General features: G+C 45.0%; 1 protein-coding gene across 7 annotated transcripts in view; it reads right to left on the reverse strand.

Moving 5' to 3' along the window:
* Window positions 1–1,135: 1,135 nt before the first annotated feature.
* The window catches only part of ANO1 (anoctamin 1), a 303,304-nt gene continuing 289,142 nt past the window's right edge, over window positions 1,136–15,297 (reverse strand). For all 7 annotated transcript variants that reach the window (XM_063944141.1, XM_063944142.1, XM_063944140.1 and 4 more), the window contains 3 exons: window positions 13,771–13,955; window positions 13,557–13,662; window positions 1,136–3,833 (listed from right to left, as the gene is read on the reverse strand). In XM_063944141.1, the coding sequence (XP_063800211.1) occupies window positions 3,573–3,833; window positions 13,557–13,662; window positions 13,771–13,955 (552 nt within the window). In that variant the 3' untranslated portion in view covers window positions 1,136–3,572. The remainder of the gene's footprint in view (window positions 3,834–13,556; window positions 13,663–13,770; window positions 13,956–15,297) is intronic.

The following is a 15,297-nucleotide window of genomic DNA, read 5'->3' on the forward strand; positions in this document are numbered from 1 at the left end:
TCTAGGTTTTTAAGGATGTCCCTGCTTGTGCACAGAGTATAATCAAGCTGACTGAGGTACTAATTAAGTCACCTGTGCTTAAGCATGGATATCCTTAAAACTTGGATGGTTAGGGTGCCTTGAGGACAGTGGGACAGATGTATTAACCTAGAGATGGCATAAATAAGTGATAAAGCAGTGATAAGCGCAAGGTGATAACTCACCAGCCAGTCATTTGGAAAATGACCGTTAGGAGCTGATTGGCTGGTGCATTATCACCTTGCACTTATCCCTTCTCCAGGCGTAATACATCTGCCCCAGAGTTTGGGAACCACTTGCCTTGTGTGGTAGGAGACGCAGAGGACGGAATCTAACATTGCAATTATTGGCACACTAGCAGTGCAGTCCCCTGACCAGTCTGACAACCCCGCTGACCCTAATCCATGACATCAGAGATGAATGATTTATTAAGGTATCTGATGTACATTCCTCCCCAACTATCCCAATATCAGAGTGACGGACCAGATTGTAATTTACTGTTTTGCCAGTCAGGAATTTCCGCACTTCTAAATATTGCCGATGCCTCTGTCACCTACACAACCAATATGAAGGGATTTGGGACTTCATTCAGTAACAATTGCAGATTCTGCTAAAAAGCCGAATCTGTAATCCTTTCAATGGCATGCTGGGTGCCGCCCATCGCAGGGCAAGGCCGCCCAGCAAGCTACCCACCGCCCACCAACTGCGATGACGCCGCAATTAGAACGCGGTCGCAGAAACTGTGGAAGCGTCCGGACGCCATTTTTATTCGATAGGAGCAGCTCGTGTAAAGACATGCAGCCGTCAAGCCCCCGTTTCCCCAGCACCATCCCGAAAATGCTTGGTTGCCTCCCCCCACCCGCAAAAGCCTCTGCCTGTTCGCAGTTAATGCGACCCGACCACATTAATTGCTAGCACACACGCCGAAATTGCGGAAATTGTGAATCAGCCCCTTAGTTCACTAGGAGTTAAACAACTTACACTTTTGCTTCATGCCCCAGTGGTAACTAGTTCCCAGTGACTGAAAGACCAAAGATGGTTTCAGCCCACAAACTGGTCGCCCCAACAATCTGCCGGCCATTCACCTTGTCAGACAGAAATAAAAGACTTTTTATTTTTTTATTTTTTTTATAGAACTGCATATTAAACTTTATTATGAATAAGATTTACATCCAGATTAGGTTTGTATAGCTTTTTAACTTTTTAAAAAACAGAAACAAAAAAAAATAAAAATCAAACACATAAAACATTTGGGGAACTTCGATAAGTCAGTAAATGTGCCACAGAATTCAGAATATAGAATTTCATTTACATTCAGACTCCATCCACGGTACGATTTCTTCTACAACAGTCTTAGATGTACATTGTCAGGGATTACACATATACAGGAATGTCATTGTTTAAAAGTCACTGAATGGCATAAGCACCAAAAGTTTAGTCACAACAGTGTAATATATATATATATAACAACGATCCAAGCTTATGACATGAATTTGACTATTCTCTATCTGCGGAATTACGTTTCCTTTACCGTATACTGTAACAAAGTGTACTCCAATATACCGCTACTGGGGTACACTCTACATACAACCCTGGTCTGTTAACTGAGCAGGTAGATACGTTTTTTGGGCAATGGATCGCAGAGAATCTCAGACACTAGTGCTGCTTGATAGTAACCTAACTCTCTACGGACTTCCGCTTGCAACAGAGCATAGGACAGTATGTTCTGTGGTGATGAATAGTTGCACAGAACATTAATACATTTTTAAATAAACTATCATAGTCTTCCACCCACCATTTAAAAGTGTATTTTTACAGTTTAAAAAACCCCCAGCAAATCTTGTATTAATGAGAATATCCCACAAAAGGTTATTCCGCAGCTCTGGCAAGACATAAGACATAACACAGCATGAGCACAGTATGAAAAGCGTTGTAAACTCTCTCTGCTGACACCAAGTTTGTTTGATCTATGCCCAAAATTCCCATTCAAGGCTTTAGAAGGCTTGGCGTGTTTGCAAAATACATCTCTAAATATGCATATGTGAGAGACTCTTACACACGTATGACATCAGAGTCTGTATAGCCAGCTATACAGTCCGTCTTCAGTAAAGATTCCCGTACATCCCTAATGAACGACATTCCTGTCAGATTCCCCCTCTACAACTGCTAAACCCTTTTACACCTTTGGTAGGACACAAGTAAGTTCCAGGAAAATACGTTTAAAAGTGCAACTATTGCTTACAGTGGGGGCATCCATCTTGTACGCCAAAACAGCCTATCACGTCACTAAGGACCTAGCGACATCCCAAAAAGGTACTTTCTAAAGCACTAAAAAAAAAAATGGATAGGCCGAGTTTTGGGAAGAAAAATCTGTTGAGCCCCCAAAAATGGCTGCCGCCCCCCTCTGTATTCGACAGCAATGTTTTAAGTTCCTGCTTATGTGACAATGACAAAGACTAACCTACAAGACGTTGCGACTCCATTAGATCCCAGTTCATATAACCACCGGGATGCATGGAGAACTACTTAAAAAAACAAAACAAAAAAACATCATATAACAAATACAATTACCATAAGATATAAAAGTAATTTGCAAACTTTGTTACCAAATTTCTGAATAGCGCAGAATTAACCCTTTAGGCGCTAACATGAGGCACATGAACAGAGTGGACACACCCGCAAAGCCTTAGCGCTTCTTAGGCTAAAACAAGAAGAAGAGTTTTTTGCTTCCCGGCTAGCCACAAGACAAGAACAGATCAGTATCACCAGAAATAAAAAAAAAAAACACAAAACTTTGCATCAATAAATAGGTATAAAAGGTTCATATAAAGAAAAGGACATCTTTACATTGCATAGGTAGTATCTAAAAAAATATTTTCTCTGCGAGCGTAACCCCTGTAGTGCTGGAGGATGTGCACCTGCCAGACAAAAAGTTAAAGGAAAGGCTTCTCCCGTGGCCACAGAACTGGCGCGCCGTAACTTGGAAAGCTGGAGAAACGAACAACGGACATCGCAAACAATCTCATGTTTGGCTGTGAAAAGGAGAAACTCCAAGAGTCTTGTACGATCGGATGCTCCGGGTGTGTTCAAAGATGGCTCATCCGGAATGCCAGCATGAAGTAGTCCATCACTGTTATTAGAGTCATGCAATCGTGCGTCTTTGTCCCATCAAAACCTTTACTTGATCAAAAAGACCTATGTGCAGCTTAATGTTGTTCTTTTGCCTATAGTGGTCTGCAGGGCATCCCAGCAGCTGACCAGGCAAACTCATTTAGAAAGGCTTAAACGATTTTACAGGTGACTCAGCAGAAGGCACAAGGTATCTAATACAGAGGAATTATATTCTACTGCTACTATATAACACATGCAGACAACAGCAGGGTCACCGAGCAGCAAAGAGACCCCCACTGCTCATCTCGGAACATGGTCCTCTGTCCACACAAAGGTGGGAGCAAAGACAAGAGAGCTCACCGGATGCTCAAGAATCAGATCTCAAGTGGCCTTTCTGTCAGTGGAATGAATGTCCGATCATTACGTCCTCTAAGCTGCTTGCTCTACACGTCCACACGGTACGAATATGCCGAAGTCGTGCTCCCTGTGTTACTGCGGGAGAGCTTGGGGCTCTGGTTGTTACAATTCCCACCTCTCTTCTTATCCTGTTCTCTCCAGGTCTCCAGCATTTGTAGTTTTCCCTGCTCCTCTTTCAAAAACACCTCAACCATTAAGACCTTCTCCCTGTGAATCTGCTCGCTGATGTCTTTGGGAATGTCTGGGATGATCCAGTCAACAAAATCACTCATGAACATGACTAAGTTCTGCAACAGAAAACAGGTAGAAAAAGACAATGAGGATGGGAAGTACGGAGGCCGCGGCATTAAGATGCAACAAGTTCATTTCCGTGCATGCGGCCCAGTTGTAGGACTGCGATGGCTGCAAGCAGAACAATGCAGCTGCCTGGCTGCTGATGCCTCCAACTTTCCTAATGCATTAAAGGGCCATGATGACATCACGTGCTAAAATACAGTGGAGCATAAGAAAATAGCCAATAAAAACTGCGCAATACTTTGTTATAATGTACTTAGAGGGTGATGTATGCAACATGTGCATTTACGGTTACTCTCCATAATCCAATGGTATGTAATGGACCTGCATTTACATCTGTAGCAGTAGGTAATAATGGTGGGAAAGGGGATGCGGTTAATATACCACCTTTCAGGATCTCGGCATTCAGGATCCCAGAAGAAGCCTGGTATTGCCCCTCGGGTGGTGGTCCAAGCCACCACCTGAAGGGGAATAGAATAGCGTGGAGAGCGCAGCGAGCCCGCAAGGGGGACTCACTGTGCTCGCTGGCAGGATTCCGGCATCGGTCTCCTGACTGCAGGGATCCCATACGGAATATTATTATATATATATATATATATATATATATATATATATCTGAGACTGTTTTTTAAAATCAAATTGTATTGGTTAATTAGAATACAGAGGAGTGTATTTAAATGATGCTTATGGGGCTTCAGACCAAGCCCACTGACGAAGTCTGATGACGAAACGCGTATGGGCGTGGTCTGACGCAAGGACTCCGAACTAAGAACGCTGTATTGACTGTGGGGTAATTCTCATGTCTATTATACAAGTGGTGGTCTAACCGCCTTTTATGGTACGGGTTGTCACTAGCTGTATCGATGTGGAAGTTTTGAATAATACTGTTAAACACTTTTAATGCACTATTGGCGCCCCCTGCATTTCTATTTTCTTGGCAGGATTATTACCCGTTCGGAATCAGGTGTCATTGGGGAAGCGACAGCTGGAAGACCCAGATGTGCACATTGACAAATTTCTTCTGCCAGTAATACTGGGTGTCAATGACTGTGAGGAACAATTTTCCGTTTAATCTTGGACTTGTAGTTCCACAGGATTTTACTATATCTTGTTCATGCGCTCATATTTTTTCTTTTAATATTATATTATATATATATATATATATATATATATATATATATATATATATATATATATATACACACACATACATACACACACACACTGCTCAAAAAAATAAAGGGAACACTAAAATAACACATCCTAGATCTGAATGAATGAAATATTCTTATTAAATACTTTGTTCTTTACATAGTTGAATGTGCCGACAACAAAATCACACAAAAATGATCAGTGGAAATCAAATTTAATAACCCATGGAGGTCTGGATTTGGAGTCGCACTCAAAATTACAGTGGAAAAACACACTACAGGCTGATCCAACTTTTATGTAATGTCCTTAAAACAAGTCAAAATGAGGCTCAGTAGTGTGTGTGGCCTCCACGTTCCTGTATGACCTCCCTACAACGCCTGGGCATGCTCCTAATGAGGTGGCGGATGGTCTCCTGAGGGATCTCCTCCCAGGACTGAAGCATCCGCCAACTCCTGGACAGTCTGTGGTGCAACGTGGCGTTGGTAGATGGAGAGAGACATGATGTCCCAGATGTGCTCAATTGGATTCAGGTCTGGGGAACGGGCGGGCCAGTCCATAGCATCAATGCCTTCGTCTTGCAGGAACTGCCGACACACTCCAGCCACATGAGGTCTAGCATTGTCTTCCATTAGGAGGAACCCAGGGCCAGCCGCACCAGCATATGGTCTCACAAGGGGTCTGAGGATCTCATCTCGGTACCTAATGGCAGTCAGGTTCCCTCTTGCGAGCACATGGAGGGCTGTGCGGCCCCCCAAATAAATGCCACCCCACACCATTACTGACCCACTGCCAAACCGGTCATGCTGGAGGATGTTGCAGGCAGCAGAACATTCTCCTTGGCGTCTCCAGACTCTGTCACATGTGCTCAGTGAGAACCTGCTTTCATCTGTGAAGAGCACAGGGCGCCAGTGGCGAATTTGCCAATCTTGGTGTTCTCTGGCAAATGCCAAACGTCCTGCACGGTGTTGGGCTGTAAGCACAACCCCCACCTGTGGACGTCGGGCCCTCATACCACCCTCATGGATTCTGTTTCTGATAGTTTGAGTAGACATGCACATTTGTGGCTTGCTGGAGCTCATTTTGCAGGGCTCTGGCAGTGCTCCTTCTGTTCCTCCTTGCACAAAGGCGGAGGTAGCGGTCCTGCTGCTGGGTTGTTGCCCTCCAACAGCCTCCTCCACGTCTCCTGATGTACTGTCCTGTCTCCTGGTAGCGCCTCCATGCTCTGGACACTACGCTGACAGACACAGCAAGCCTTCTTGCCACAGCTCGCATTGATGTGCCATCCTGGATGAGCTGCACTACCTGAGCCACTTGTGTGGGTTGTAGACTCCGTCTCATGCTACCACTAGAGTGAAAGCACCGCCAGCTTTCAAAAGTGACCAAAACATTAGCCAGAAAGCATAGGAGCTGAGAAGTGGTCTGTGGTCACCACCTGCAGAACAACTCCTTAATTGCCTATAAATTCCCACCTGTTGTCTATTCCATTTACACAACAGCATGTGAAATTGATTGTCAATCAGTGTTGCTTCCTAAGTGGACAGTTTGATTTCACAGAAGTGTGTTTGACTTGGCGTTAAATTGTGTTGTTTAAGTGTTCCCTTTATTTTTTTGAGCAGTGTATATTTTATATATATATATATTTCTCTAACGTCCTAGTGGATGCTGGGGACTCCGTAAGCACCATGGGGATAGACCGGCTCCGCAGGAGACATGGGCACTTTAAGAAAGAATTTAGGTTCTGGTGTGCACTGGCTCCTCCCTCTATGCCCCTCCTCCAGACCTCAGTTTGATACTGTGCCCAGACGAGCTGGGTGCTTTTCAGTGAGCTCTCCCTGAGTTTGCTGAGAGAAAGTATTTTGTTAGGCTTTTTATTTTCAGGGAGCTCTGCTGGCAACAGACTCCCTGCATCGTGGGACTGAGGGGAGAGAAGCAGCCCTACTCTCTGAAGCTAGGTCCTGCTTCTTAGGCTACTGGACACCATTAGCTCCAGAGGGATCGGTACGCAGGATCTCACCCTCGCCGTCCGTTCCCGGAGCCGTGCCGCCGTCCCCCTCGCAGAGCCGGAGAAGCCGGGTGAGTATGAGAAGCAAAGAAGACTTCACAGGCGGCAGAAGACTCAGTGTTCTTCACTGAGGTAACGCACAACACTGCAGCTGTGCGCCATTGCTCCACATACCTACACATACTCCGGTCACTGTAAGGGTGCAGGGCGCGGGGGGGGGGGGGGGGGGGGGGGTCGCCCTGGGCAGCATTTGGGACCTCTTTTGGCAAAGTTAAGCATATATACAGCTGGGCACTGTATATATGTATGAGCCCCCGCCAAAAAATTGCATATTTAAGCGGGACAGAAGCCCGCCGCCGAGGGGACGGGGCTTCTTCCTCAGCACTCACGAGCGCCATTTTTTCTCCACAGCTCCGCTGAGAGGAAGCTCCCCAGGCTCTCCCCTGCAGATACACGGTAGAAGAGGGTAAAAAAAAGAGGGGGGGGCACATAATTAGGCGCAAAAAGCAATATAACAGCAGCTACTGGGTTAACATTAAGTTACTATGTTATTCCTGGGTTTATAGCGCTGGGGTGTGTGCTGGCATACTCTCTCTCTGTCTCTCCAAAGGGCCTTGTGGGGGAACGGTCTTCAGAGAGGGCATTCCCTGTGTGTGGTGTGTCGGTACGCTTGTGTCGACATGTCTGATGAGGAAGGCTATGTGGAAGCAGAGCGGGAGCAAATGAATGTGGTGTCTCCGCCGACGGCGCAGACACCTGATTGGATGGATATGTGGAAGGTTTTAAATGATAATGTTAATTCCTTGCATAAAAAGTTAGAAAAAGCTGAAGCCTCGGGACAGTCAGGGTCCCAACCCGTGCCTGATCCTATGTCGCAGAGGCCGTCAGGGTCTCAGAAGCGCCCACTATCCCAAACTGTTGACACAGATAGACTCCAGTGTCGATTACGATGATGCAAAGTTACAGCCAAAATTGGCTAAATCCATCCGTTATATGATTATAGCAATTAAGGATGTGTTGCACATCACAGAGGAAACCCCAGTCCCTGACAAGAGGGTGCATATGTATGGAGGAAAGAAGCCGGAGGTAACCTTTCCCCCCTCACACGAGCTAAATGAGTTATGTGAAAAGGCTTGGGAATCTCCAGATAAAAAACTGCAGATTTCCAAAAGGATTCTTATGGCGTATCCTTTCCCACCAACGGACAGGTTACGCTGGGAATCCTCCCCTAGGGTGGACAAAGCTTTAACACGCTTATCCAAGAAGGTAGCCCTGCCGTCACAGGATACGGCTACCCTCAAAGATGCTGCGGATCGCAAACAGGAGGTTACCCTGAAGGCCATTTATACACATTCAGGTACCTTACTGAGGCCGGCAATCGCATCGGCCTGGGTGTGTAGTGTTGTAGCAGCATGGACAGATACCTTATCTGAGGAAATTGATACCTTAGACAAGGATACTGTATTTTTGACAGTGGGGCATATTAAAGACGCTGTCCTATATATGAGAGATGCTCAAAGAGACATTAGTCTACTGGGTTCTAGAATAAATTCTATGTCGATTTTTAAAATCCCTGTACATATACCTGAAAAGGTTCAAGTTCAAGATGGAATCACTGAGAGCGGTCATCGCAAGCCTGGAAGGGGGGGATTTTATGGTGTCTCTGGACATAAAAGATGCATTCCTTCATGTCCCCATTTATCTACCTCATCAGGCGTACCTCAGATTTGTGGTACAGGATTGTCATTACCAATTTCAGACGTTGCCGTTTGGTCTCTCCACGGCACCGAGAATATTTACCAAGGTAATGGCGGAAATGATGGTACTCCTGCGGAAGCAAGGGGTCACCATTATCCCGTACTTGGACGATCTCCTCATAAAAGCGAGATCAAGGGAGCAGTTGCTGATCAGCACTTTCTCTGGAAGTGTTACGGCAACACGGCTGGATTCTGAATATTCCAAAGTCGCAGTTGGTTCCTACGACTCGTCTGCCTTTCCTGGGCATGATTCTAGACACAGACCAGAAAAGGGTTTATCTCCCGATAGAGAAAGCTCAGGAACTCATGACACTGGTCAGGAACCTATTAAAACCAAAACAGGTGTCAGTACATCACTGCACTCGAGTCCTGGGAAAGATCATACGAGGCCATTCCCTTCGGCAGGTTCCATGCGAGGACTTTTCAATGGGACTTACTGGACAAGTGGTCCGGATCACATCTTCAGATGCATCAGTTAATCACCCTATCCCCCAGGGCCAGGGTGTCACTCCTGTGGTGGCTGCAGAGCGCTCACCTTCTCGAGGGCCACAGATTCGGCATTCAGGACTGGGTCCTGGTGACCACGGACGCCAGCCTCCGAGGTTGGGGAGCAGTCACACAGGGAAGAAATTTCCAAGGTCTGTGGTCAAGTCAAAAGACTTGCCTTCACATCAACATCCTGGAACTAAGGGCCATATACAACGGGTGGTCTTCTGTTTGCCGGCGGTCGGGCTCCCGGCGCTCAGTATACCGGCGCCGGGAGCCCGACAGCCGGCATACCGACACTTATTTTCCCTCGTGGGGGTCCACGACCCCCATAGAGGGAGAATAAAATAGTGTGGCGCGCGTAGCGCGCCACCGTGCCCGTAGCGTGGCAAGCGCAGCGAGCCCGCAAGGGGCTCATTTGCGCTCGCCAAGCTGTCGGTAAGCCGGCGGTCGGGCTCCCGGCGCCGGGATGCTGGTCGCCGGGAGCCCGACCGCCGGCCAGCCGTAGTGAACCCTATACAACGCCCTACGTCAAGTGGAGACCCTGCTTCGCGACCAACCGGTTCTGATTCAGTCAGACAACATCACCGCAGTGGCTCATGTAAACAGACAAGGCGGCACAAGGAGCAGGGTGGCGATGGCGGAAGCCACCAGAATTCTTCGCTGGGTGGAGAATCACGTAAGCGCACTGTCAGCAGTGTTCATCCCGGGAGTGGACAACTGGGAAGCAGACTTCCTCAGCAGACACGACCTCCACCCGGGAGAGTGGGGACTTCATCAGGAAGTCTTCGCACAGATTACAAGTCGGTGGGAACTGCCACAGGTGGACATGATGGCATCCCGCCTCAACAAAAAGCTAGAGGTATTACGCCAGGTCAAGAGACCCTCAGGCGATAGCTGTGGACGCCCTGGTGACACCGTGGGTGTTCCAGTCGGTCTATGTATTTCCTCCTCTTCCTCTCATACCCAAGGTGCTGAGGATAATAAGAAAAAGAGGAGTGAGAACAATCCTCATTGTTCCAGATTGGCCACGAAGGACTTGGTATCCAGATCTGCAAGAAATGCTCACAGAGGACCCGTGGCCTCTTCCTCTAAGACAGGACTTGTTGCAACAGGGGCCCTGTCTGTTCCAAGACTTACCGCGGCTGCGTTTGACGGCATGGCGGTTGAACGCCTGATCCTAGCAGAGAAAGGCATTCTGGATGAGGTCATTCCTACGCTGATAAAGGCTAGGAAGGACGTGACAGCTCAACATTATCACCGTATATGGCGAAAATATGTTGCTTGGTGTGAGGCCAGGAATGCTCCTACGGAGGAATTCCAGCTAGGCCGTTTCCTTCACTTCCTACAGTCCGGAGTGAATTTGGGGACTAAAATTGGGTTCCATTAAAATCCAGATTTCGTCCCTATCCATTTTCTTTCAAAAGGAGTTGGCTTCTCTACCTGAAGTTCAGACGTTTGTAAAGGGAGTGCTGCAAATTCAGCCTCCTTTTGTGCCTCCAGTGGCACCTTGGGATCTTAACGTGGTGTTAAGTTTCCTGAAATCCCACTGGTTTGAACCACTTAAAACGGTGGAGTTGAAATATCTCACGTGGAAGGTGGTCATGCTATTAGCCTTGGCTTCGGCTAGGCGTGTGTCAGAGTTGGCGGCTTTGTCACATAAAAGCCCCTATCTAGTTTTCCATGTGGATTGAGCAGAATTGCGGACCCGTCCACAATTTCTGCCGAAAGTGGTTTCATCTTTTCATATAAACCAACCTATTGTGGTGCCTGTGGCTACTACTGACTTGGAGGATTCCGAGTTGCTCGATGTGGTCAGGGCTTTGAAGGTTTATGTAGCCAGAACGGCTAGGGTCAGGAAAACAGAGTCGTTGTTTATCCTGTATGCATGCAACAAGCTTGGTGCTCCTGCTTCTAAGCAAACTATTGCTCGCTGGATCTGTAACACGATTCAGCAGGCTCATTCTGCGGCTGGATTTCCGCTGCAAAAATCAGTTAAGGCCCATTCCACTAGGAAGGTGGGCTCTTCTTGGGCGGCTGCCCGAGAGGTCTCGGCATTACAACTTTGCCGAGCGGCTACTTGGTCAGGTTCAAACACTTTTGCAAAGTTCTACAAGTTTGATACCCTGGCTGAGGAGGACCTTGTGTTTGCTCATTCGGTGCTGCAGAGTCATCCGCACTCTCCCGCCCGTTTGGGAGCTTTGGTATAATCCCCATGGTCCTTACGGAGTCCCCAGCATCCACTAGGACGTTAGAGAAAATAAGATTTTACTTACCGGTAAATCTATTTCTCATAGTCCGTAGTGGATGCTGGGCGCCCGTCCCAAGTGCGGACTTCTTCTGCAATGCTTGTATATAGTTATTGCTTCAATAAGGGCTATGTTATGGTTGCATCAGGGTTTGACCTGTTGCTCTGTCGTTTGTCGTACTGTTAACTGGTTGTTTTCACTTGTTATACAGTGTGATTGGTGTGGCTGGTATGAATCTTGCCCTGGATTACCAAAATCCTTTCCTTGTACTGTCAGCTCTTCTGGGCACAGTTTCTCTAACTGAGGTCTGGAGGAGAGGCATAGAGGGAGGAGCCAGTGCACACCAGAACCTAAATTCTTTCCTAAAGTGCCCATGTCTCCTGCGGAGCCCGTCTATCCCCATGGTCCTTATGGAGTCCCCAGCATCCACTACGGACTACGAGAAATAGATTTACCGGTAAGTAAAATCTATATCTCTATCTATCTATCTATCTATATATATATATATATATATATATATATATATATATATATATATACACATATATATATATATATATATATATATACACACATACACACCTGATTGTAGGTATGTAATTTATGTCATATAAATAGCTTTAGGGTTATATAAGGAATCATTTCATTATATGCGGATAATGAATTATTTATAGTTGGGCACCCCAACGGTCCTAATTTCTTCGAATAAGAAGACCGATTCCACCTGTAGATGTCAACTCCACTCTGTATATTTTAGAGCACCTATTTCTAGTAAGTAAACTTTATAATACTTTTAATATAAAATAAGAGTACGTATATTTTTTTGAATAGAAAATAAAAAAAAGATATATTAAGCAATTAAATAAAAATATTGTCCACGGATTCTTTTTAAATAAATTGGGTCACCACTAAGATTCAATTAAGGATACACTAGGCCATCTACACCATGTTTTTCATGAGAACATGGTCTAATCGTTTGTAAGTGGATACGCTTTTCAATTATTTAAGTTTCCGTAAAATAATGAAGTGTATATAAATGAAAATTCTATTGATTCTGAATAATAAATTTATTGTCCTTAGGCACTATCAAGAGTTTCACCAAGCCGTCTAGAGTTTATCTATAGAGAACGGTTTCCATAAAGAGTTCCTAAAATATCCTCTGTAAGTAAATATTTAGAATAAATGGAGAAAATATTTTCTTCCTTCAAAAGTCTGAGATTATTTTATGGTTATGATTGGACCATTTATTTGGTATCGGATCTCTAAACTTGTATGAAAAAAATTCTGACCTGTCTCAATTCGCTATAAAGTTATAGGTAATTTTTTAATCCTATTGGCAGAATATAGTAGCTAAAACTTTTGTCATGTAAATCTCTGATGTAAATTATTCTTGTTCTTCCTCCTCCTCGAAATACCAGCACAAACCGATTCCCCTGATGAAGTCCCTTTTAAGGACGAAACGCGTTGGTCACAGTAATTCTCCTTTAATATTAACGAACATTAGTCCCTTGAATACCTTGTGTTAAAAAAGGGATCCATTGTTCCATATGTTCTGGAATATGTACTTTTGAGTTTTTGTGTCAAATTGCATATGAACTATATGTATAATACATTTTTAATATGTTTATTATTGGTTGCTGGATGACATTAAAATTTTAAACAGTAATATAACAATAGTGCGCCCTCAGAATTTGTTTTTATGGTATTTGTCTGAATCCTTTGCTAGCAGAAGGGTTATTCTTGAGGTGCAGTTTTATTATAGCGCAAGATAAAAGGTAAACCGATGGATGGATTTTTGTTTTTAGCATACTGGCCGTACAAAATGTTGGGCACCTTTATTTTAATACAGTAATTGAGAATTGAGCTAAAAAGTGACCACCCTGTAGCGCAACATGTTTCTGCAGAGTGGAAATTTGCATCTTCCAGCATTTGCGCTTCACTCTAAATGAGGCCCAATGTGATTCTGATGCAAGATAATTGGACAGACCTTACAGTATATACTGTACAGTTGCTATGACAGGTTTATCCATCATTTTTATGGGAGTGACTAAATCTGTGAACGGAAGATACCTGAAAAACGATGACAAATGCCAATCTTGCGGCCAGAACGGCCCAGAATTCCTTTGTAATATCGTACTTATTCTCAGACCACGGTGGCTCCCTGTAATCTTTGTATCTGAAGATTAAACAAAAAAAGGTTTCCAATGAATACGTCATCCTTGTGATCACAGTGCTAGTGGATGAGACGAGAAGGCACAGTCTGTACACAGCCCTTTGTTTCTACCTGCATATCTCCACTGGATATCCAGGGTCCTGCTCAATGTTTGGCTCGGTGCCGTGTTTAAAGTCACTGACATTAAAATAGGCGAGAGTGTTGTTCAGAAAGCCATGCATGGTGCCATCGGGACTGTACATGTACAGGTAGACCAGGCGTGGAATGAAGTCAGACGTGAATGATATCACAAAGGCCTGAGCGATGACAAATGATATCTATTAATCAACTTGTGACGGCTTCTAATTTAAGATTTATTTTGCCAAAATTTGGCTTAAAAAACAAAAACACACAATTTTTTTTCAGTACAGTACCCTCCACCATGCCCGATTCACTTGGTACAGGAGTGACCTGCTCCAGATTTTCATTTTTTATTTTTTTTTCCATTGCAGAAAACTGGCTGAAATTATGGGTTTCGTGGTTACTTTAAATATATCAGCCCAGATTCTGGCAATTAGAAAAACTATATAAAAGTTTACAACTATATAAAAAAGGAAATGTTGCAGTTATTGCACCTACGTAAAGCATAGGCAATTAAGGCTATATGTATCAAACCTTGGAGAGTGATAAAAAAAAAGAGAAGGAAAGTACCAGCCATTCAGCTCTTAACTGCCATTGTTCAGGCTGTGTTTGAAAAATTACAGGAGCTGATTGGTTGGTACTTTATCTTTCTCCAAGCTTTGACACATCTTCCCCTAAAATTTCTAGTGGGATCAATAATCAGCCTATTGATTTGCTAGGAAGTAGCGATGTCACTACATCATGAGGCTCAGTCATGAATCTCCAGTAGCGATAGCCTTCTGAAAATCATTTTAGCCCACAAAACAGTCCCCAGGGCCACTTTAAAAATGTATCTCCTTGAGTTCAGCTGAGACAGCTCAGAGGATATCAGAAGCAGTATATCAGGAGGAAGCACGTAACAGCACAGGTGCCGTCTTGGCTATGAAAGCCTATCTGTTATATGGTAACACATGAAAGAGATATTGGGATATTTACAGTATGCAAGTTAGAGAAAGAGGAGACCGTCGTGTAAAACTCTGCAGTCTCCCATTTCTGATTTCAGACGCCACTGAGTGTCCTATACAGAGCGGCTTCAATCACGGTTCCAGCAATCGTTATTTTAACCAGATTGAAAATCTACACCACTAGTTGTAAAGGCCAGTAACCACGGGCCGATTCGGTGAGAGATGTGTGCTGAGCGGTTCGCTCAGCACACATCTCTCACGCCGCTCAGCACAGCGCGATCTGTGCTGAGCGTGCGGGGGGAGATGGGGGGGCTGCTCATTTCACCCAGCGGGTGAAGTGAGCGACCCGCTAGATTGGCCTGCACGGCAGGCCAATCTAGCAGCAGCGATAGCGATGCGCGGGGCTGCGCATCGCTATCGCTGTATGGGGTACACACGGAGCGATCCTGCTTAAATTCTAAGCAATCTAGTCAGATTGCTTAGAATATCGCTCCGTGAGTACTCCCCTAAAGCGGTCATCTCAATGTAGAATTGGCTACAGAGTAATTGCTCATTAACTATGGAAGAGTCTAAT

Source organism: Pseudophryne corroboree, chromosome 11 (assembly GCF_028390025.1).
Source record: "Pseudophryne corroboree isolate aPseCor3 chromosome 11, aPseCor3.hap2, whole genome shotgun sequence".
Lineage (NCBI taxonomy): Eukaryota > Metazoa > Chordata > Amphibia > Anura > Myobatrachidae > Pseudophryne > Pseudophryne corroboree.